Raw genomic sequence first — 26,328 nt, 5'->3', positions numbered from 1 at the left:
ACCAGACCATCCCCTGGTACAGTGCTATATTAACCAGACCATCCCCTGGCATGACACAGTGCTATATTAACCAGACCATCCCCTGGCATGACACAGTGCTATATTAACACAGACCATCCCCTGACACAGTGCTATATTAACCAGACCATCCCCTGACACAGTGCTATATTAACCAGACCATCCCCTGGTACAGTGCTATATTAACCAGACCATCCCCTGGTACAGTGCTATATTAACCAGACCATCCCCTGGCACAGTGCTATATTAACACAGACCATCCCCTGACACAGTGCTATATTAACCAGACCATCCCCTGGCACAGTGCTATATTAACCAGACCATCCCCTGGTACAGTGCTATATTAACACAGACCATCCCCTGGCATGGCACAGTGCTATATTAACACAGACCATCCCCTGGCATGGCACAATGCTATATTAACCAGGGCAACCTCCAAACAGTCTCAGCTGAACTTTCACCTAATCAAATAATTAGCCCAGCAGGATAAGCTCTCCCTTGAGAAAGATACCCCCCACCCCGAGCTGGTCAGACCAGACCTCTTCATTATATAACCCCACAGACGAGCAACCCCAAGCGGAAAGTCAACCTCCCAGCACAGAGTACCCTCATTGAAATGAAGGATAAATTCACCCAGCTGGAGGTAAGGCATGTGGAGCTGGAACAGCAGGTGATTACACTCCAGTCAGCACAGATCCAGACAACAGTCCAGCACAACATCCCCTTAACCAGACCCGGAGTGCTGGAGCTGGAGGAGGAGAGAGACATGTCTGCACTCTGGACTGTTGTGAGACAACTACAACAGGAGAAAGAGCAGGAGCAGGAGATCAGACTGCTGCAGTAGAGGGTGATGGGGATAGCGTTTGACAGAGAACAACCCCCTAGAGAGGTGGCCACCCCCGCAGAGAAGCCAGCAGAACAGCCCACCTCAGCACCACAGCAGAACAGTCCACAAAAGACCATAGTGTTGACATCACAGCAGAAAAGACAAATGAAGAACCCGAATCCCAGGGGATTCCAACCCCCCCTGTCAGCCACCCTGATAGCCCTCCCCTACCACCCCCCCCACACACTGAGGACATACACAAGACACAGATTGTTCTCCTTATGGACTCAAATGGGAAATATATACAAGAAAATAAAATAAACTCTGGTGTCCAAACACCCAGCGTGCCCTAGACCTTCTGTCTGAGGTCCAACTAGGTTCACCCAGCGCGCCCTAGACCTTCTGTCTGAGGACCAACTAGGTTCACCCAGCGCGCCCTAGACCTTCTGTCTGAGGACCAACTAGGTTCACCCAGCCACATAATAATACACACAGGCACAAATTACCTGAGAGCACAGCAGGAAAGGGTGGCCACAGCACTGAAGGGAGTGATTGAAAAAGCTTCTATAACTTTCCCCACCCTGCTACCACGAAAATACTTCCACACTGCCACAATACAGCGGGTAAACGCAAGTATTTCCCGTGACTGTGCCTCAAAATCAAATGTTTTCCTGGCCCACCACTCCACCCTGGACTTGAACAGCCTTTATGACCAGGTCCACCTCTACAAGGCAGCAGTACCCATCTTCACCCGAACCCTGAAGGACATCGCGCTCACACGCAGCCCTAACACTTCACACGGGAGCAACAGATCAATAGACTCCCCGCCCAGACCAGCGAGACGCTCGGCCAGACCTCATCCAGACCCCCACCCCAACCAATAAACACCCACCAAGACAACCATGCCCACACCCCATTTAGGCACCCTCAGATCAGACCTATGCCCCTCCTGCCCACCCCATGCCCCCCACCCCCACAAAGAGGGCCTCAACATGGTAGTCACACATACGCCCAGGCCGTGAGCAGGCAAACAGGCCAAACCCCCACTCTTACACTAGCCCAAGCCAATGGCTAGTGGGGCGGCAGCGTAGCCTAGTGGTTAGAGCGTTGGACTAGTAACCCAAAGTTACAAGATTGAATCTCTGAGCTGACAAGGTACAAATCTGTCGTTCTGCCCCTGAACAAGGCACTGTTCCTAGGCCGTCATTGTGAATAAGAATTTGTTCTTAACTGACATGCCTAGTTAAATAAAGGTAAAAATGTTTTTTTTTTTTAAATGGCATGTACCAGATGCTCAGCAGGCTCTGCTCACACTTACTGGCCTGAGGCCAAACCTCCAATATTCCATCCAGGAATATCCAAAGTCTGAGGTCATCTGCCTTTGGCCTAAAGAGCAGGAATCTAGACTTCATCAAAGATATTGGAAATACAGACATTGTCATCCTTGAAGAAACCTGGTATGGTGGAGATGGACCCACTGGTTGCCCTCTAGGTTACAGAGAGCTGGTAGTCCCATCCATCAAACTACCAGGTGTGAAACAGGGAAGGGACTCAGGGGGTATGCTATTTTGACATCGAGCTGACCTAACTCACTCCATTCAATTAATCAAAACAGGAACATTTTACATTTGGCTAGAAATTCAAAAGGAAATGATCTCAATAGAGGAAGAATGTCCTCCTGTGTGCCACCTATATCCCCCCACTATATCCCCCCACTAGAATCCCCATACTTTAATGAAGACAGCTTCTCCATCCTGGAGGGGGAAATCAATCATTTCCAGGCCCAGGGACATGTACTAGTCTGCGGCACCTAAATGCCAGAGCTGGACAAGAACCTGACACCCTCAGCACACAGGGGGACAAACACCTACCTGGAGGTGACAGCATTCCCTCCCCCATATGCCCCCCTAGGCACAACTATGACAACATAACCAACAAAAACGGGTCACAACTCCTGAAGCTCTGTCGCAAGCTGGGTATGTACATAGTCAACGGTAGGCTTCGAGGGGACTCCTATGGTAGGTACACCTATAGCTCTGTTACATCCTGGGTATGTACATAGTCAATGGTAGGCTTCGAGGGGACTCCTATGGTAGGTACACCTATAGCTCATCTCTTGGCAGTAGTACTGTAGACTACTTTATCACCGACCTCAATCCAGAGTCTCGCAGAGCGTTCACAGCCAGCCCACTGACACCCCTATCAGATCACAGAAAAATCACAGTCTACTTGAACAGAGCAATACTCAATCATGAGGCATCGAAGCCAAAGGTACTGAATAATATTAAGAAATGCTATAGATGGAAGGAATGTAGTGTGGAAACCTACCAAAAAACAATTAGGCAACAACAAATTCAATCCCTTTTAGACAACTTCCTGGACAAAACGTTCCACTGTAATAGTGAAGGTGTAAACCTGGCTGTAGAAAACCTAAACAGTATATCTAACCTTTCAGCTTCCCTATCAAATCTAAAAATCTCAAATAGTGTTACGATCGTGAGGAGAGACGGACCAAGGCGCAGCGTGTGTTGAGTGTGTTGAGTTCCACATCTTTATTGCGGTGAAACATCAAACAAAAACAATAAACCAACAATGAAACGTGATGCACAAACACAAAACAATATCCCACAAACACAGGTGGGAAAAATGCTTACCTAAATATGATCCCCAATTAGAGGCAATGATTACCAGCTGCCTCTAATTGGGAACCATACAAAACACCAACATCAAAATATTGAACTAGAACACCCTCTTGTCATGCCTACTACACCAAGGTCTCTCTATGGTCAGGGCGTGACCAATAGAAACCCGAAGAAAATGAACAACAATGACAAATGGTTTGATGAAGAATGCTAAAATCTAAGAAAGAAATGGAGAAACCTGTCCAACCAAAAATATAGATACCCAGAAAACCTGAGTCTACGCCTTCACTATGGTGAATCACTAAAACAATACAGAAATACACTACGGAAAAAGAAGGAACAGCAAGTCAGAAATCAGCTCAATGTAATTGAAGAATCCATAGGCTCTAACCACTTCTGGGAAAATTGGAAAACACTAAACAAACAACAACACGAATAATCCAAAATGGAGATGTCTGGGTAAACCACTTCTCCAAACTTTTTGTCTCTATAACAAAGAACAAACAGCAAAAACATATACATGATCAAATACAAATCTTAGAATCGGGGCTACCTGCCTAGTGGTTAGAGCGTTGGACTAGTAACCGGAAGGTTGCAAGTTCAAACCCCCGAGCTGACAAGGTACAAATCTGTCGTTCTGCCCCTGAACAGGCAGTTAACCCACTGTTCCTAGGCCGTCATTGAAAATAAGAATTTGTTCTTAACTGACTTGCCTGGTTAAATAAAGGTAAAATTAAAAATTAAATTAAAAAATCAACTATTAAAGACCAGAACACACTGGATTCCAGAACACACTGGATTCCAGAACCCACTGGATTCCAGAACACACTGGATTCCAGAACCCACTGGATTCCAGAACACACTGGATTCCAGAACCCACTGGATTCTCCAATTACCTTGAATTAACTACAGGACAAAATAAAAACCCTCCAACCCAAAAAGGCCTGTGGTGTTGATGGTATCCTCAATGAAATGATCAAATATACAGACATTCCAATTGGTTACACTAAAACTTCTGCACAGATTCTGCCAGACCTGGGCCCTGACAGTAAATCTCAGTAAGACCAAAATAATGGTGTTCCAATAAAGGTCCAGTCACCAGGACCACAAATACAAATTCCATCTAGACACTGTTGCCCTAGAGCACACAAAAAACTATACATACCTTGGCCTAAACATCAGCGCCACAGGTAACTTCCACAAAGCTGTGAACGATCTGAGAGACAAGGCAAGAAGGGAATTCTATGCCATCAAAAGGAACATAAAATGCAACATACCAATTAGGATCTGTCTAAAAATACTTGAATCAGTTATAGAACCCATTGTCCTTTAAGGTTGTGACGTCTGGGGTCCGCTCACCAACCAAAAATTCACAAACTGGGACAAACACCAAATTGAGACTCTGCACGCAGAATTCTTCAAAAATATCCTCTGTGTACAACGTAGAACACCAAATAATGCATGCAGAGCAGAATTACCCACTAATTATCAAAATCCAGAAAAGAGACGTTAAATTCTACAACAACCTAAAAGGAAGCGATTCCCAAACCTTCCATAACAAAGCCATCACCTACAGAGAGATGCACCTGGAGAAGAGTCCCCCTAAGCAAGCTGGTCCTGGGACTTTGTTCACAAACACAAACACACCCCACAGAGCCCCAGGACAGCAACACAATTAGACCCAACCAAATCATGAGAAAACAAAAAAGATAATTACTTGACACATTGGATAGAATTAAACAGAGAGTAGACAGTGGCAGAATACCTGACCCAAACTTAAGGAAAGCTTTGACTATGTACAGCCTCAGTGAGCATTGTCTTGCTATTGAGAAAGGCCGCCGTAGGCAGACATGGCTCTCAAGAGAAGACAGGCTGTGTGTACTCATGCCCACAAAATGAAGTGGAAACTGAGCTGCACTTCCTGACCTCCTGCCCAATGTATGACCATATTAGAGACACATATTTCCCTCAGATTACACAGATCCTCAAAGAATTCGAAAACAAACCCGATTTCGATAAACTCCCATATCTACTGGGTGAAATTCCACAGTGTGCCATCACAGCAGCAATATTTGTGACCTGTTGCCGCAAGAAAAGGGCAACCAGTGAAGAACAAACACCATTGTAAATACAACCCAGCTTATTATTTTCCCTTTTGTACTTTACTTTTACTTTTTTTTGTACCATTTGTACATGATTACAACACAGTATACAGTGGGGCAAAAAAGTATTTATTCAGCCACCAATTGTGCAAGTTCTCCCAGTTAAAAAGATGAGAGAGGCCTGTAATTTTCATCATAGGTACACTTCAACTATGACAGACAAAATGAGAGAAAAATCCAGTAAATCACATTGTAGGATTTTTAATGAATTTATTTGCAAATTATGGTGGAAAATAAGTATTTGGTCACCTACAAAAAAGCAAGATTTATGGCTCTCACAGACCTGTAACTTCTTCTTTAAGAGGCTCCTCTGTCCTCCACTCGTTACCTGTATTAATGGCACCTGTTTGAACTTGTTATCAGTATAAAAGACACCTGTCCACAACCTCAAGCAGTCACACTCCAAACTCCACTATGGCCAAGACCAAAGAGCTGTCAAAGGACACCAGAAACAAAATTGTAGACCTGGACCAGGCTGGGAAGACTGAATCTGCAATAGGTAAGCAGCTTGGTTTGAAGAAATCAACTGTGGGAGCAAGTATTAGGAAATGGAAGACATACAAGACCACTGATAATCTCCCTCGATCTGGGGTTCCACGCAAGATCTCACCCCGTGGGGTATACATAATATGACATTTATAATGTCTTTATTCTTTTGGAACTTCTGTGAGTGTAATGTTTACTGTTCATTTTTATTTATTTCACTTTTGTATATTATCTACTTCACTTGAGAGAGAGGAGATGGGAGGGGGTTAGGCTGGGGGACAGAGAAAGAGTGTCACGACTTCCTCCGAAGTCGTTCCCTCTCCTTGTTCGGGCGGCGTTCGGCGGTCGATGTCACCGGTCTTCTAGCCATCGCCGATCCACCTTTCATTTTCCATTTGTTTTGTCTTTCACACCTGGTTTCAATTCCATCAATTACATGTTGTGTATTTAACCCTCCGTTCCCCCCATGTCCTTGTCCGGTATTGTTTATTTGTAAGTGCTTGTGCACGTTATGTCTGGTGTTTGTCGGGTTTTGAACCCATTTATTGATTGTTCTGGTTTCCGGTGGGTTTTTATTGTTAAACTGCCCCGTTGGAAACAGTTTTTGTGTCTGACTTCTCTGCCACCAGTACGCACCCCTTACAAAGAGAGAGAGGAGATGGGAGGGGGGTTAGGCTGGGGGACTGAGAGAGAGAGAGGAGATGGGAGGGGGGTTAGGCTGGGGGACTGAGAGAGAGAGAGAGAGAGGAGATGGGAGGGGGTTAGGCTGGGGGACTGAGAGAGATAGAGGAGATGGGAGGGGGTTAGGCTGGGGGACTGAGAGAGAGAGGAGATGGGAGGGGGGTTAGGCTGTTAGTGTTGTGAGAGCTGTAGAATGGCAGTTTGTTTGAGTTTTTGACAAAGCGATTTTAAAACGTCTGACTTCTGAATGATTTGGGAGGAAGTCTTAGATAATAATAGTCTGTTGGGTGTAGATAGAAACTTGACAGCATGTCAGGTATCTAAACATGTACACACACACACACATGCACACAAACACACACACACACACGCACACACACACACACACACACACACACACACACACACACACACACACACACACACACACACACACACACACACACACACACACACACACACACACACACACACACACACACACACACACACACACAACACACACACAAACTCCCCATTTTGATGCTGTGTGGTGCATCTTGGTGTATGTGTGTGTGTGTGTGTGTGTGTGTGTGTGTGTGTGTGTGTGTGTGTGTGTGTGTGCGTGCGTGCGAGCGTGTGTCTATGTGGTTGTGTGTGTGTGCGGGGTTCCTGTGTCTAGATACACAAGCAACCTCACCAACTAGTTTCACAGAGCTTTTACTTAAGTTATTGTTTGTATTGTACAGGCAGTATGAGACAGTGGTATCACTGGAAGACCCCATTGTGACAGAGGTGACGTCCACTCTGCAGGAATGGGCCCTGTCGTGGAAGCAACTCTACGTGGTGAGTACATCTGTGATCTGAGTGCCGCTTTTACGCAAAAATGTTGCGTCAACTTGAGATGTCTCTAGTTTTTATTTTCTGACCAAGTAAAGTGTGTGGCGTGTCGCTCTGGACGTTCAAGTTGTAGTTTTTTTGTGAAATGCTGAACAAGCCCTTCTCAACCGTGCAGTGTTCACTATCAAAATAGTAAAAAATGTTTTTTTTACACACGAAAAACACACAATCAACAGGGTCAGTTCTATATCCAGGGGCAGTTCTATCAACAGGGTCAGTTCTATAAACAGGGTCAGTTCTATATCCAGGGTCAGTTCTATAAACAGGGTCAGTTCTATAAACAGAGTCAGTTCTATATCCAGGGTCAGTTCTATAAACAGGGTCAGTTCTATAAACAGAGTCAGTTCTATAAACAGGGTCAGTTCTATAAACAGGGTCAGTTCTATATCCAGGGTCAGTTCTATATCCAGGGTCAGTTCTATCAACAGGGTCAGTTCTATCAACAGGGTCAGTTCTATAAACAGGGTCACCATTTTGACTTGGGGAAAACAAGGTTTTTAACTTGCTTACCACCTTTTCCATGTGGTTTCTTCCTTCACAGACTCCATGAAATGATACCCTCTTCCTAAATATTTGTTAAAATTATTTATTTTTTGTTTGGTTTCCCTAGAAACAAGAGTGACTCAACTTACCCCTTTAGCTCAACATACCCCTTTAGCTCAACATACCCCTTTAGCTCAACATACCCCTTTAGCTCAACATACCCCTTTAGCTCAACATACCCCTTTAGCTCAACATACCCCTTTAGCTCAACTTACCCCTTTAGCTCAACATACCCCTTTAGCTCAACATACCCCTTTAGCTCAACATACCCCTTTAGCTCAACATACCCCTTTAGCTCAATATACCCCACTCTACCTTAACGCTATTGCTGTTCATTTGTTTTCCATAGTGTCATCATCGTCTGGTCTTTCTCTCCAACGATGGGAGAATGTCTAATTCTGTCTTATGTAGCAACATTTGCAATTGTGTTTTATTTTACATTGAGTCTCTACTTCTATACAAAGCTACAAAATGGTATGTTGAGGAACATTGGGAAAGTCAAGTTGGTAAAAGTGTAACCCCACTTTTGAGAAAATGGACCTTGAATGTTTTGGTACCTACTGGAGAGCTCTTCCTTGTCTACACCCATTCAGCATTGTTCACACCCTCTTAAGCTTTAGCCCCACCCATCTCTTTAAAGGTTGACATGTGAGGCCATGCACCCAACAGACACTATATAAAATACATTATTTGTTTATTTGTCACAGGATACAGAATATGTAAATGGTACACTGAAATTGTTACTTGTATAGTAGCAATATCAAAAACAAAAAGTGTCCAGATTAAAATATTGTATAATTATTTAATAAAGTTTAGATGATTCTAACCCAGATGATGATTCTCCCATTCTAACTAATCCTGTGTTCTTGGAATCTGAATATCTGGACTTGTCCAGTGACTGCTGAGAAAGATCAGCTGACAACAGGGGAAAGTCCTTGTGGCGGCACGGAGAGAGGCGGCTGACAGGAGGGAATAGACCCCACTGGGACAGTCATGGGGTAGCTTCCCATTTCTGTAGTTTCCCATGCGTCGCTGTATGTTGGAAACACCCGCTTTAGCTACAGAAAGTCAACATACGAGAATACCCCTAGAGTCTGCGAGAGCGGGGGCGGAAGATGACTCATCGGCTGACAACATGGTAACGACTGGACCGGAAACGACTACGAGTAATGAGAGCACAGCACAAGAGAACACCACAGCAACTGTCACAAGTTCTGCTGCAACAGCGGGCCACAAACAGATGCAGGTATGTGTCTGTGGTTGGAGGAAAGTTACATCACACCATGGGTTGAGGATCCACCAGGGGAAGAAGGGGTGTTTGGGTAAAGAGAGACAGAGGCCTCGCATTGATTACTTTCTGCGAAAGCGATCAAATCAGTCGAATGAAGCACAGCAACTGGACGCAAACCATAGTTTGCAGTGCATCAGTACCACTGTCATGGAGGACGTAAACTCAAGCACCGAAGTAACAACTGAGGTGGAACCAACAACAGTAGTGGAACTCACCGAGCCTCCCAGACCTGCAGTCGAGAGGAGACTACCAGGGCACAGACCATATGTGAAGTGACCCGGCGCCAGTGACAAGAAGTTGTGGGAAACAGTGAATACTGACCTTACCTTGACCCTCGAGACACTTCGAGGCACAGTGGAGAAGAAGTTGGAGAGGATGGGGGACATTATCTATGAGTACGGGACAGAAAGATTTGGAGTGGAAGAGGCAAAAGGCGGGAGAAAGGTTCCAACCCCACCAGTTTCCAGGAGGCAACAAGAAATCAAGCGCCTCGTTCAAGAAAGGCGACAGCTTAAGAAACAGTGGAAGAAGGCCTCGGAAGTGGAGAAGGAGGGCATAGAGGCACTTCAGGCTGATATCAAAACCCGGTTGGCATCCCTCCGTAGAGCAGAGAACCTACGGAAACGCAGAAGGAAGAAAGAACAAACTAGAACTCGATTCTATAAAGATCCCTTCAAGTTCCTTAAGTCTCTTCACGAAGGAAAAAAGTGGAGCTCTAAAAACAACAAAGAAAGACCTAGAGGAGCACCTGAGAACAACAAACTTTGACTCAAAGCGACATGAACATCTGGCCATCCCATCAGATATCCCACCCATTGAACCCCCGGAACATCATATTGAGACCAGCCCTCCGACATGGAAAGAGGTGGAAAACACAGTTCGACGGGCAAGAACAGCATCAGCCCCAGGGCCAAATGGAGTCCCGTACAAAGTGTATAAGAACGCACCAGATGTCCTGAGGTTCCTCTGGAGGCTTATGAGAACAGCTTGGAAAAATAAGATAATACCCAAAGTGTGGCGTAGGGCAGGCGGGGTCCTGATCCCTAAGGAGAAGGATGCAGTGAACATCAGCCAATTCCGCCCAATCTCCTTACTGAATGTCGAGGGTAAAATCTTCTTTAGGGTCATTGCCCAGAGGATGGCCGAGTACCTGCAAAGGAATGCGTACGTCGATACATCTGTACAGAAGGCAGGAATATCAGGGTTCTCTGGCTGCTTGGAACATTCCAGCATGATCTGGCACCAGATCCAAATGGCCAAGGTGGAGAAAAGGGACCTCCATGTAGTCTTTCTCGACCTCGCCAATGCATTTGGCTCTGTGCCCCATGAACTCCTGTGGTCTGCCTTCAGATTTTTCCACATACCGGACACCATCACAACCCTGGTGAAGTCGTACTTCCAGGATCTGCAGTTCTGCTTCACCACCTCAGAGTTCACCACCTCATGGCAGTGCCTGAATGTAGGTATAATGGCAGGATGTACCATTTCTCCGTTGGCATTCATAATGGCAATGGAGGTTATCATCAGATCCTCAAAATGGGTTGCTGGTGGACAGCGAGTCGACTCTGGTTTCCGCCTCCCTCCACTCAGAGCCTACATGGACGACATTACAACATTGACTACCACTGTCCCATGCACCAGGAGACTGCTCAGAAAACTCGAGGAGAACATCAGCTGGGCCCGTATGAAGATTAAACCATCCAAGTCACGCAGCATCTCGATTGTGAAGGGAGTACTCTCTGACCTGAAATTCTTCATCGGAGATGACCAAATCCCAACAGTGTCTGAGCAGCCGGTAAAAAGCCTTGGAAGGTGGTATGATGCAAGCCTGAAGGACAAAGACCAGGTGCAACAGCTGCGTAAAGACATCAGTAGTAGCCTACAGTCCATCGACAACACCCAGCTACCTGGAAAGTTAAAGGCCTGGTGTCTGCAGTTTGGTCTCCTACCCCGGGTGTTGTGGCCCTTAGCAGTGTATGAGGTTCCAATCTCAACAGTGGAGAAGATGGAAAGAGGAGTCACAGGCTACTTAAAGAAGTGGCTCGGAGTTCCACGATGCCTTACCACCATCGGCCTCTATGGAGATGGTGTCCTCAAGCTGCCCCTCACCAGTCTAACAGAGGAATTCAAGTGTTTCAAAACCAGGCTCCAGATGACACTGAATGAATCTCGAGACCCAGTGGTGAGCAACAACGCGCCGACCTTGGCAACTGGGCGCAAATGGAGGCCAGAAAAAGCAGTCCAGGAGGCAACAGCAGCCCTCAGACATGCTGACATTGTGGGTCATGTTCAGCAAGGGAGAGGAGGCCTTGGGCTAACTAGCCGTGCTGCTTGGAGTAAGGCCACTGCACCAGAGCGGCGGAAGATGGTAGTGCAGGAAGTACGCCATCAGGAGGAGGCTGCAAGGTGGGCCAAGGCAGTCTCTCTTTCCAAACAGGGACAGTGGACTCGATGGGACAGTGTGGAGAAGAGGAAGATCAGCTGGAAGGATCTGTGGGCCATGGAAGCGAGGCGGTTGAGCTTTTCCATCAGAGCAACATATGACGTCCTTCCAACTCCAGTTAATCTTCACCAATGGTATGGTGAAGATCCGGACTGTGCCCTCTGTTCCATGCCAGCCAACCTCAGGCACATTCTCACGGGGTGTAAAACAAGCCTCACCCAAGGACGCTACACTTGGCGTCACAACCAAGTCCTTAAAAACCTTGCGTCCGCCCTGGAGGACAAGCGAGCTGCCAACAACTCCCTACCACCCCCAGCAGCATCACACCCCTTACGGACAAACTTTGTCCGCGAAGGGGCTAAACCACCGAAGCGCTGCTTGACACCATTAGAGCGAGACCAGCTGCGCTTGGCCCGCGACTGGAAAATGCTAGCTGACATTGGCCGGCAACTTGTGTTTCCTCCGGAGATTGCAACCACCACCCTAAGACCTGACATGGTGCTCTGGTCCCGTTCGCTCAAGAAGGTCTTCATCATTGAGCTCACAGTACCCTGGGAGGACTCAGTAGATGAGGCTTATGAGCGAAAACATCTGCGCTATGCCGATCTAGCTGCCGAAGCACTGCATCATGGCTGGAACACAGAAGTCCGACCAGTGGAGGTGGGCTGCAGAGGTTTTGTGGCAACATCTACAACCAGACTGCTTAGAGACCTTGGAATTAAGGGCCAGAGCCAGCGTTCGGCAATCAAAGCTGTATCGGAGGTGGCAGAAGGCAGCAGTCAGTGGCTCTGGATGAAGAGGAAAGACCCCAGCTGGGCCCCGAAGTGAGAGGGCCAGGAGGTATGCGGTCAACAATGCTTGACTCAGGGAGGAGGACGCCCCTGCCATGCATAGTCCCATAGGATGTTGGCTATCATCAACAAGGCAACTCCTATGACTAATTGGGAATGGGACGCAAGCGTAGGATTGATCACCCTGTCGCTGGCCGCCTTTGGGGAGGGTGTATAGTGTGAAAGGCCGAAACACCCTAGGAACCAAAGGTACACTACTGACGATGCGCTCCCCAAATTTCACCAGGCTCACTGTTCATTAACTCTTGGAAGTGCTTGCACAAAGGATAGTAACATCTCATCCTGTGTTCTTGGAATCCAGACACACTTGTCTAAATTGATGGGTCATGTAAAATATATGCTATAATCACCCCCCAGCCACATCTAGCTGGATGGGTCACTATTGTCTAGACATGTTCACATGAAATACTCATGAAATACTATAGATGGCCGTAATCCCCCCTAGACACATGTAGCTGGATGGGTCACTATTATAGATGGCTGTAATCCCCCCAGATACACCTGGCTGGATGGGTCACTATTATAGATGGCCATAATCACCCCCAGATACACCTGGCTGGATGGGTCACTATTATAGATGGCCGTAATCACCCCCAGACACATGTAGCTGGATGGGTCACTATTAGAGATGGCCATAATCACCCCCAGATACACCTGGCTGGATGGGTCACTATTATAGATGGCCGTAATCACCCCCAGACACATCTAGCTGGATGGGTCACTATTATAGATGGCTGTAATCCCCCCCAGATATACCTGGCTGACTTGATGGGTCATGTCATCATCTGGCGAAGAGGACTCTTTTGTTTAGACATTTAGTTATCTAGCTAAACAACGAACCGACATAATCCCGACTCATACTACTGCCAATACAAACATAATCCCGACTCATACTACTGCCAATACAAACATAATCCCGACTCATACTACTGCCAATACAAACATAATCCCGACTCATACTACTGCCAATACAAACATAATCCCGACTCATACTACTGCCAATACAAACATAATCCCGACTCATACTACTGCCAATACAAACATAATCCCGACTCATACTACTATCAATACAAACATAATCCCGACTCATACTACTGCCAATACAAACATAATCCCGACTCATACTACTGCCAATACAAACATAATCCCGACTCATACTACTGCCAATACAAACATAATCCCGACTCATACTACTGCCAATACAAACATAATCCCGACTCATACTACTGCCAATACAAACATTGTCATAGCTCTAGGATGAATCTGCAGGTAACTAATGCTAACAAACTAGGTTTGATGACCTTGAATAAGGGTTTCAAATTTGGGAAAAGGACACTCTCTTATTGTTTTATATTTTTCACATTTTGTCAGGAAATGCAGCTCCGTCTCAGGTTCTGGTTGCACAGCCTTTCCTGATGACACTCTTCCTGTGTCATCACAGTGTCACCTCTGTCTACTTACGCATCATATTCTACTAGCATCTGCCATTCACAGTGTACTGTAATTCAGTATGCTGTTTGTGCAGAGAGATAACGTACTGTAATTCAGTATGCTGTTTGTGCAGAGAGATAACGTACTGTAATTTGTGGAGGAGGGCATGCCAGTGTGTTGGGGAGGAGGGCATGCCAGTGTGTTGGGGAGAAGGGCATGCCAGTGTGTTGGGGAGAAGGGCATGCCAGTGTGTTGGGGAGAAGGGCATGCCAGTGTGTTGGGGAGAAGGGCATGCCAGTGTGTTGGGGAGAAGGGCATGCCAGTGTGTTGGGGAGAAGGGCATGCCAGTGTGTTGGGGAGGAGGGTATGCCAGTGTGTTGTGGAGGAGGGCATGCCAGTGTGTTGGGGAGAAGGGCATGCCAGTGTGTTGGGGAGAAGGGCATGCCAGTGTGTTGGGGAGAAGGGCATGCCAGTGTGTTGTGGAGGAGGGCATGCCAGTGTGTTGGGGAGGAGGGTATGCCAGTGTGTTGGGGAGGAGGGTATGCCAGTGTGTTGGGGAGGAGGGCATGCCAGTGTGTTGGGGAGGAGGGTATGCCAGTGTGTTGGGGAGGAGGGCATGCCAGTGTGTTGGGGAGAAGGGCATGCCAGTGTGTTGGGGAGGAGGGTATGCCAGTGTGTTGGGGAGGAGGGCATGCCAGTGTGTTGGGGAGGAGGGTATGCCAGTGTGTTGGGGAGGAGGGTATGCCAGTGTGTTGGGGAGGAGGGCATGCCAGTGTGTTGGGGAGGAGGGCATGCCAGTGTGTTGGGGAGGAGGTCATGCCAGTGTGTTGGGGAGGAGGGCATGCCAGTGGGGAGGAGGGCATGCCAGTGTGTTGGGGAGGAGGGCATGCCAGTGTGTTGGGGAGGAGGGCATGCCAGTGTGTTGGGGAGGAGGGCATGCCAATGTGTTGGGGAGTAGGGCATGCCAGTGTGTTGGGGAGGAGGGCATGCCAGTGTGTTGGGGAGGAGGGCATGCCAGTGTGTTGGGGAGGAGGGTATGCCAATGTGTTGGGGAGTAGGGCATGCCAGTGTGTTGGGGAGGAGGGCATGCCAGTGTGTTGGGGAGGAGGGCATGCCAGTGTGTTGGGGAGGAGGGCATGCCAGTGTGTTGGGGAGGAGGGCATGCCAGTGTGTTGGGGAGGAGGGCATGCCAGTGTGTTGGGGAGGAGGGTATGCCAGTGTGTTGGGGAGGAGGGCATGCCAGTGTGTTGGGGAGGAGGGCATGCCAGTGTGTTGGGGAGGAGGGCATGCCAGTGTGTTGGGGAGGAGGGCATGCCAGTGTGTTGGGGAGGAGGGCATGCCAGTGTGTTGGGGAGGAGGGCATGCCAGTGTGTTGGGGAGGAGGGCATGCCAGTGTGTTGGGGAGGAGGGCATGCCAGTGTGTTGGGGAGGAGGGTATGCCAGTGTGTTGGGGAGGAGGGTATACCAGTGTGTTGGGGAGAAGGGCATGCCAGTGTGTTGGGGAGAAGGGCATGCCAGTGTGTTGGGGAGGAGGGCATGCCAGTGTGTTGGGGAGGAGGGTATGCCAGTGTGTTGGGGAGGAGGGCATGCCAGTGTGTTGGGGAGGAGGGTATACCAGTGTGTTGGGGAGGAGGGCATGCCAGTGTGTTGGGGAGGAGGGTATACCAGTGTGTTGGGGAGGAGGGCATGCCAGTGTGTTGGGGAGGAGGGTATGCCAGTGTGTTGGGGAGGAGGGCATGCCAGTGTGTTGGGGAGAAGGGCATGCCAGTGTGTTGGGGAGGAGGGTATGTATGCAGTATGCTGTTTGTGCAGAGGGATGTCCTTATACAACTATATATACAGTACTGTGTGATTGTTTAATTAACATTAGGAATGAAAGTGACAGCATGTCTCCATCTGGATCGTGATTGCGGTTAAGATACATTGGGTGTATTTACATGTGTGAGTCGGATGCTCTGTTGCTTACTGTATATCACATTAGGAAAGACATTTAAGAACAAATTCTTATTTACAATGACGTCCTACCGGGGGAACAGTGGGTTAACTGTCTTGTTCAGGAGCAGAACAACAGAATTTGACCATTTACCTTGCAGGGCATTATGTTATTTTACTGTACTGTACTGTACTGTATATATAGTTTATAAGGACATGTATGCTGGAGACAGTAGTGTTCAGTGTGAAAGAAAAAGCCCTCGGGGTTTGGGCCCCCTCTGTCATGTTGTATTTTGTACCTGTGTAAACCCCTCTACTGAATCAGACTGACGTGACCACCTCAATCTGCTCTCACCTCAGCACCTTGTCCACAGGAGAGAAGGAGAGTGGGAGGTAGACGGGGGAGGAGAAGGGTGAAGGGGGGTCAATGGGTGGTTAAGAGGCTTGTGAACAGCGGGGGGGGGGTGATGGAAGGAGTGATGAGGAGGAGAGGGAAGGAGAGAGGGAGGTGGGGGAGAGAGGCAGTGGAGAGGAGAGGAGGAGAGGGAAGGAGAGAGGGAGGTGGGGGGAGAGAGGGAGGTGGGGGAGAGAAGGAAGGAGTGAAGAGGAGGAGAGGGAGGTGGGGGGAGAGAAGGAAGGAGTGATGAGGAGGGGAGGGAAGGAAGAGGAAAGGAATAGGTGAGGTGTCAATGTGCTAAACAGACCAATCAGACAGCCTGCTATGACTGTCATCACCTATCCAGGGATGCTGAAGGGGATTGTGTGTGTGTGTGTGTGTGTGTGTGTGTGTATTGTGCGTGCAGGTATGCACGTGTGTGTGTGTTCTCGAGTCTATATATATATATATATATATATATATATATATATATATATATATATATATATATATATATATATAATATACACTGAACAAAAACATAAACGCAGCATGTAAAGCGTATTTCTCTCAAATGTTATGCACACATACATCCAACTGACAAGTGTGTCACATCAAAAAATTATCATTACACATGTGCACCTTGTACTCTGTACAATAAAAGGCCATACTGTGCAGTTTTGTCAAACAACACAATGCCACAGATGTCTCAAGTTCTAAGGGATCTTGCATTTGGCATGCTGACTATAGGAAGGTCCACTAGAGCTGTTGCCAGATAATTGAATGTTCATTTCTCTACCATAAGCCGCCTCCAATGTAATTTTAGCGAATTTGACAGTACGTCCAACCAGACTCACAACCGTGTAACCACGTGTAACCACGCCAGCCCAGGACCTCCACATCCGGCCTTTTCACCTACGAGATCGTCTGAGACCAGCCACCGGGCAGCTGATGAAACTGTGGGTTTGCAAGAATTTCTGTACAAACTGTCAGAAACCGTCTCGGGGAAGCTCATCTGAGTGCCCGTCCTCCTCACGTGCAGTTCGGCTTCAAGAAGCCCAAACAGATGTAATATATGACTAAAAGATCATCATTTCACTTCAAACCTTGATTACATTTGTAAATCATCACTTCCTGTTTCTCTACTATGTGTGGGAATACTGGGGAACAGATTTCTGAAATTAAAATAACTTGGAGCAGATTTCTTGGTGTTTTTACAGTCTTTTATGTCAATAATAAAACAATTGTAAATAAAAGTTTCTGGAGCTGCCAGTTGGGGAATCCTGCAGTGTACCCTGGGAGTCGGGACGCGAGTACAGGGAGTTCAAATCGAATAATAAATAGAACATAGTACTAAACAAGAACTACGAGTAGCGTATAGACATGAAACAGATACGGAGTCAATAACACCTGGGGAAAGATCCAAAGGGGCAGTGACAGATATAGGGGAGGTAATCAGGAAGGTGATGGAGTTCAGGTGAGTGTCATGAGGCGCAGGTGCGCGTAACGATGGTGTCAGGTGGACGTAATGGTGGGACAACTTGGCGACGTCGAGCGCCGGAGAGGGGGAGCGGGAGTAAACGTGACAACAGTAGGTCATAGATACTTGGTACAGTATGTGACACGAGTACATTCTATGGTACACTCTATGATACATTCTATAATACATTCTATCAGAAATTCTATCATACATTCTATGATACATTCTATGATACATTCTATCATATATTCTATCATACATTCTATGATACATTCTATGATACATTCTATCATATATTCTATCATACATTCTATCATACATTCTATGATACATTCTATAATACATTCTATCATATATTCTATCATATATTCTATCATACATTCTATCATACATTCTATGATACATTCTATAATACATTCTATCATATATTCTATCATACATTCTATTATACATTCTATAATACATTCTATGATACATTCTATCATATATTCTATCATATATTCTATCATACATTCTATCATACATTCTATGATACATTCTATAATACATTCTATCATATATTCTATCATACATTCTACAATATATTCTATAATACATTCTATGATACATTCTATAATACATTCTATGATACATTCTATGATACATTCTATAATACATTCTATCATATATTCTATCATACATTCTATTATACATTCTATGATACATTCTATAATACATTCTTGCATACATTCTATCATACATTTATAATACATTCTATGATACATTCTATAATACATTCTATAATACATTCTATAATACATTCTTGCATACATTCTATCATACATTCTATAGTACATTCTATGATACATTCTATAATACATTCTATGATATATTCTTTAATACATTCTATGATAATATTCTATAATACATTCTATGATACATTCTATGATAAAATGCTATGATACATTCTATAATCAATCATCATACGCTGCATCTCTCCAGAGTATTAGACAAATGAGTAAGAACAGATTCTAGCACAGATTGTCTACAACCCAGCTGTCTTGTAGTCAATCTGAATTGGTAAACATGAGCTGTGTGCGTGTGTGTGTGTGTGTGCGTGCGTGCATGCATGCGTGCGTGTGTGTGTGTTCCTGTGTGCGTACACCCTGCGTCACTCTGGCCATACCGGTAGGTATCTTACCTGCGGGGACTGTTAATATCAACACTGTTAATACGTATTACTGCGTATGATCAATGTCTGAGCTAAAAGTATGTGATTAAACCAGAGAAACTTGCCCTGCAGAGTTCGAAAAATGTCCTAATATGTGTGTTGTTTTCAAAATATTAATTACATTTTCTCTTATGTTTCACTGCAGTGATTTTAAGGTTGCTAAGCAACTGGTGGTACTGCCTGTAGTGCGTGAGAGCGTTGTCTGTTGAATGTTTAGTGTAACATCAGATATTTTGGTGATACGTACTTTAGGTCTCAGGTCTGATTGACAGGTGTCACTACATAACGGTGTCATTAGTAGTAGTATTAGTAGCAGTAGTAGCAGTAGCAGTAGTAGCAGTAATAGTAGTAGAAGTAGTAGTAGTAGCAGTAGTAGTAGTAGCAGAAGTAGAAGTAGTAGTAGTAGTAGTAGTAGTAGTAGTAGTTGTAGTAGCAGCAGTAGTAGTAGTAGTAGTAGTAGCAGTAGTAGTAGTAGTAGTAGTAGTAGTAGTAGCAGTAGTAGTAGAGGCAGTAGTAGTAGTAGTAGTTCCAGTAGTAGTAGTAGAGGCAGTAGTAGTAGTATTTGTGTAGTAAACACACACTGTCCCTTCCACCTCATCACCACTGTCCCGTCCACCTCATCACCACTGTCCTGTCCACCTCATCACCACTGTCCTGTCCACCTCATCACCATTGTCCCTTCCACCTCATCACCACTGTCCCGTCCACCTCATCACCACTGTCCCGTCCACCTCATCACTACTGTCCTGTCCCCCTCATCACCACTGTCCTGTCCACCTCATCACCACTGTCCCTTCCACCTCATCACCACTGTCCCTTCCACCTCATCACCACTGTCCCTTCCACCTCATCACCACTGTCTTGTCCACCTCATCACCACTGTCCCGTCCACCTCATCACCACTGTCCCGTTCACCTCATCACCACTGTCCCATCCACCTCATCACCACTGTCCCGTCCACCTCATCACCACTGTCCTGTCCACCTCATCACCAATGTCCCTTCCACCTCATCACCACTGTCCCGTCCACCTCATCACCACTGTCCCGTCCACCTCATCACTACTGTCCTGTCCCCCTCATCACCACTGTCCTGTCCACCTCATCACCACTGTCCCTTCCACCTCATCACCACTGTCCCTTCCACCTCATCACCACTGTCCCTTCCACCTCATCACCACTGTCTTGTCCACCTCATCACCACTGTCCCGTCCACCTCATCACCACTGTCCCATCCACCTCATCACCACTGTCCCGTCCACCTCATCACCACTGTCCCATCCACCTCATCACCACTGTCCCGTCCACCTCATCACCACTGTCCTTACATCCTGTGACGCCGCATAAAACCCTGTGTTTTCCAGCAGCAGCTTGTCCCAATTCTGTATTTTGCGCTGTGTGTGGCGTCTGCTGGCCTCATTCCATCTCCTTCCATCTACTCTACTACTGATCAGAGTCCACTAGATAATACATCACTGTTGCTGTAACAGCAGAAGGACTCAGTATGCTATAGGGATGGATGGATGGTGATGGATGGAAGGATGGATGGATGGATGGATGGACAATATGCTTCACCTAGTTGATGCACACCTTTGTTGAGGAAGATGTGCGGTGCACCAAGACCCCTTGGCGTCTGACCTTGACCTGAGACATGAAGACTTATATTAGCTCACAGAGCTATAGTGTCTGGGCTTTATCTCAGCAGACTGATCCAGGTTTGAATCCCAGTCATTTGAAGGGCCTGTGAGTCGGTTCTAATGTACTGTGATTAACTAAAGTTTTCCCTGAGTGGTGCTGCTATAGTTATACTGAGGCATTTTGGCCATTTTGTTTTCACCTGTGGTGAACCCACTCTACGGCCTACAGAGTCCATCTGCTGATGTGTCCCCCCCCCCCCTCTCTCTCTTTCTCTTTCTCTGATCTCTCTCTCTCTGATCTCTCTATCTCTCTCTGTCTCTCTGTGTGAGGAGGAGATGTTCGGCACCCTGTAGTTAAGGGAATTATCGGCACCAGAGTCGACTAATGACACCTTCCCTGGGCTCTGTTCTACTTCTAACAATGTGTGTGTGTGTGTGTGTGTGTGTGTGTGTGTGTGTGTGTGTGTGTGTGTGTGTGTGTGTGTGTGTGTGTGTGTGTGTGTGTGTGTGTGTGCGAAAGAGAGATTTTTCAGCATTTTTTACAAAAATATAGATTCAGAGTTAGGACCTATGTCACCAGGACATATACAAGATACTACCCTCTACAACATAATCTTCACTATGTTAACCAGGACATATACAGGATACTACCCTCTACAACATAACCTTCACCTCAATTCAAAACTACAAATCTAAACCTGATTTTTTACAAAACTACCTGGAAGGATTCCTACTACCAAAGATTCTTATTTCCAAGATATACAGCACATGCTCTGGCAAACAAACAACAGTAATCTGTAAACACCATCCAACCTGGAACTGAGTGAGTCATGTTTAGTCTGAAGCTATTTTCAATGAGCTGTATGAGGCCATAAGCAAACAGGAAAACAGTCATCCAGAGTCATCCGCTCCTAGTGGCCGGGGACTTTAATGCAGGGAAACTTAAATCAGTTTTTACCTCATTTGTACCAGCATGTTTACCTGTTACGGCTAGACGTTCCGCTAGCGGAAATTGCAGAGCGTGAAATTCAAATGAAATTATTAGAGATATTTAACTTTTATAAAATCACAAGTGCAATCCACCTAAATAAAGCTTAATTTCTTGTTAATCCACCGCGTCATATTTCAAAAAGGCTTTACGGCGAAAGCAAACCATGCGATTATCTGAGGACAGCGCCTCATCAAATGTATAACAAATCATTTTCAACCAGGGAGGTGCGACACGAAAGTCAGAAATAACAATATATTTAATGCCTTACCTTTGAAGATCTTCTTCTGTTGGCACTCCAAAATGTCCCGTTAACATCACAAATGGTCCTTTTGTTCGATAAATTCCTTCGTTATATCCCCAAAATGTCAATTTATTTGGTGCGTTTGATTCAGACAAACACCGGTTCCAACTCGCCCAACATGACTAGAAAGTATCTAATAAGTTACCTGTAAACTTGGTCTAAACAGTTCAAAAAAGAATCCAACTTTAGGTATCCTAAAACGTAAATCATCAATAAAAGTTAAGATTGAATATACTGTGTACAATAGCGGATAAAATCAAAGTGGAGTGAACTCCAGACAGAGAGTATACTTGGCTTGGCACTCATTCTGAACAGCCCTACCTCTTCATTACTCAGAAGAAAAACATCAACCAATTTCTAAAGACTATTGACATCTAGTGGAAGCCATAGGAATTGCAACCAGGTCCCTCAAAAATCTAGTTTCCAATAAAAACAACAATTGAAAACACAGTGAACTTAAATTGTTTTTTTTCCTGGATGGTTATGTTATAATCACATGCATTATTTTAACAGTTTTAGAAACTTTAGAGTGCTTTCTATCCAAATCGACCAATTATATGTGTCATGACGCTGGCCTGGGGGTAGGTTTATGACAGTCATAAATACCTCTCCCCCCTTTTTCCTCTCTCTGCCCTACTGATGGAACTATTGAAAATCCTTTGGTTAATTAACATAGGGATTCTGGGAACATCAGAAGTTGGGGGGAAATGAACCATATTTTGGTAATCCAACCAGTTGGACATATGCGTTGGCACTTAATGAATATGATGTCAGTTCGGTTGTCATCTGAGACATTCTCATCAATGATAGGATGACATAAACTCTACAGTGGAAAGTCTACACAGTATAGTTATCATATTCACATGGAATCGTTGTTCAATTTAAATGTTTGAATATAAAATTATTGTTGAAAAGATTAAATGTAATTTTAGCTTCCATATGAGAGATTTGGATTTTCATAAGGTTAGGGTTCTGCTCAATCAGTGGCCCTGTAAAGAGACATGGGTTATAAAACTATGAAAACACACCCTTCTCCCTCCACTATATAAAGCCTTGACGAAAATGTAAATTCCTGTTCCGGGTACATTAGGATGACGATCTGATGTCAGAATGGTTCAGATAATAACTACAGAACAAAGCCAACCTCAGCATGAGCTTTGGTTGCGAATGGTATGAACTTTGAACTCTTATTCACTACAGAAGTGATAACTCCTAGCCGTTGAGTTAGCAACAGCAGCTGCAAACGTGGGCTAAGAAAGAACAGACATAGTATCCCATCTACCACACAACGACGTTACTACAAAGTAGCCAATTCACCAGCAGAGACATTATTCAAAGGACAAAGGACTCTGTTTGGCAACACGGCCTTCCATCTACCACTAACCAACCGAAGCGCAGCTCAGAGTAAATATTTATTGCATTTTCCTTTTCCAAATGGGCGGTAATTTAGAATGCATAAGATACTGTATTTACGATAGAGACATCTCTTCTCCCTTTGTTCCTCAGTCTTCCCGCTCTTTCACTCAAACCCAGCCCCTTTTCTTTGTGTAACCAGCTGTCATATCTGTTCCGTCCCCTAGGGACGGTTTCCTTTATGACATAATTTGTAATCAAGGTATGATTCATTCGGTGTATATGTAATTCTGTGTGATTAGTTAGGTATTTAGTAAATACATAATTAAACCCAATTTTGTATTGCTGATTCAACTTGTTAGCCAGGGTTCGTGAAGATAACCAAGAATTTACAACTTTCAGATGAGACTGAAATAAGGTGACGATTAATATTGACTGCTATTGATGTAAAATATTACTAGGTCATTAAGAGTTTATTCGGAAGATAACAGCTCTATAAATGTTATTTCGTGGTGCCCCGACTTTCTAGTTAATTACATTTACATGATTAGCTCAATCAGGTAATATTAATTACAGAGAAATTATTTTATAGAATTGCATTTCATATCACTTAATCCGGCATAGCCGAAGACACGACATATGCATATCCTAGGTTCTGGGCCTGAGTAACAGGCAGTTTACTTTTGTCACGCTTTTCATCCGGACATGAAAATACTGCCCCCTATCCCACACAGGTTAAATGTGCAGCTAGAGAGGGAAAAAAAACTCTAGACAACTGTCATGACATGGCCCTTTCTGGGTATAGAGCATGGCATCCCCTTCTCTCTCCTTCCTACACCCGGGTTCTGTTATCTCAGGTTGTAAATTCCTGGAGGAGACTCTCTTCAGGGCCATGCAGTACTGAGAGAGAGAGTTTCACAGTAGAACTAAGGAACTTCTTCTACATCACAGAACTTGAGAACTGAACAATGTCCATGTTTTGGAGAATGTGTAAACGGTCGGTGGAGAAGGCAGCTACGACCCGGTCCGTTTTGTTTCATGTTTGTGATGAAAAGATATACAATACAGCCACATTACCATAACTTTGTTTATACAGGTGCCTCCATTGTGAGTTTTGTGTCTAATTATTGTATCAAATGAATAGATTAAACTATTTGTGAAATGATGTAATGATGTTAATGTGAGAGAATTGTATTCCCTTTAAAGTTTAACTAAGGCATGATCTGGCTTCATGGAACTGCCCTTTTCTACTGTTTCGAATAAAAAGAAAAAAACCTGAAGAAATCCTCGGTCAGCTGAGGGGGCAAAGGTTTGAGTAGAGACCACAAAAACCTCAGTTTAAGCTAATGTTGTAATGGCTGTTGAATTCCTAACCATACCACGTGGAGGATTGGCTACACGGCGGGAAATGGTTCATCTCTGAGACCCCGACAGAATAAGAGCAAATCTTAGATACTAATTACTAGTCTGCAGCTAGAACTGATGTACTATGGGATGCGAACCCCGACAACCGCCGAAAACATCTATCTATGAGAATATTTCTGAATGGTGCTCTGAAGTGTCCATTCTAACCACGAAAGACTTCAGGGAAGCAGAGGGGGAGACGCTCAGATGAAAATTCCAATAGAAAGACGGACGATTCCAACAGAGACCACGACAACACACTGAGCATAAATATATATTGATAGCAATCATGTGCAAAGGATTAGCATTTCAATTAATATAATTATCAACTGTGTAGGGACTCCTTTTTCTCATTCCCGCCCTTCTCAGTCCACACCACTTCCTTTTGTCCACCAAGACGTCATATCAGCTTAGCCCACTAGGGAACCTCACTATCATTTCCTTGTAACCATTTCTACTGTTTGTTTGTTTATGCATTTCTGTGATTATTTAGTTAGTTAGTAAATCAATTATTAAGACAATTGATGTATGAATGATTCACATTATAGTGCCCTCAAAGCTCATCACTAAGCTAAGGACCCTGGGACTAAACACCTCCCTCTGCAACTGGAACCTGGACTTCCTGACGGCCAAACCTCAGGTGGTAAGCGTAGGTAACAACACATCCACCACGCTGATCCTTAACACAGGGGTCCCTCAGGGGTGTGTGCTCAGTCCCCTCCTGTACTGCCTGTTCACTCATGACTGCACGGTCAGGCATGACCCCAACACCATCATAAGGTTTGCCGATGACACAACAGTGGTAGTCCTGATCACTAACAACGACGAGACAGTGTATAAGGAGGAGGTCAGAGACCTGACCGTGTGGTGCAAGGACATCAAACTCTCCCTCAAAGTGATCAAGACAAAGGAAATGATTGTGGACAACAGGAAAAGGAGGACCGAGCACGACCCCCATCCTCATCGACGGGGCTGTAGTGGAGCAGGTTGAGAGCTTTAAGTTCCTTGGGGTCCACATCAACAACAAACTATCGTAATCCAAGCACACCAAGACAGTCGTGAAGAGGGCACGACAAAACCTATTCCCCCTCAGGAGACTGAAAAGATTTGGAATGGGTCCTCAGATCCTAAAAAGGTTCTACAGCTGCATCACTGCCTGGTATGGCAACTGCTCGGCCTCCGACCGCGAGGCACTACAGAGGGTAGTGCGTACAGCCCAGTACATCACTGGGGCCAAACTTCCTGTCAACCAGGACCTCTATACCAGGCTGTGTCAGATGAAGGCCCTAAAAATTGTCAAACACTCCAGCCACCCTAGTCATAGACTCTCTGCTACCGCACAGCTAGCGGTACCGGAGCGCCAAATCTTGGTCCAAGAGGCTTCTAAACAGCT

General features: G+C 45.5%; 1 protein-coding gene across 1 annotated transcript in view; it reads left to right on the top strand.

Moving 5' to 3' along the window:
• LOC109880617 (dedicator of cytokinesis protein 3) overlaps nucleotides 1–26,328 on the top strand; it is a 218,797-nt gene that overhangs the window by 37,487 nt on the left and 154,982 nt on the right. Inside the window, exon 5 of the mRNA XM_031833718.1 lies at nucleotides 7,544–7,640. Coding sequence (XP_031689578.1) covers nucleotides 7,544–7,640 — 97 coding nt within the window. The remainder of the gene's footprint in view (nucleotides 1–7,543; nucleotides 7,641–26,328) is intronic.

The sequence above is a fragment of the Oncorhynchus kisutch genome, linkage group LG1 (genome assembly GCF_002021735.2).
Source record: "Oncorhynchus kisutch isolate 150728-3 linkage group LG1, Okis_V2, whole genome shotgun sequence".
NCBI classification, from domain to species: domain Eukaryota; kingdom Metazoa; phylum Chordata; class Actinopteri; order Salmoniformes; family Salmonidae; genus Oncorhynchus; species Oncorhynchus kisutch.
Note: the sequence above shows the minus strand (reverse complement) of the source record. Positions and strands in the feature narration are given on the sequence as shown.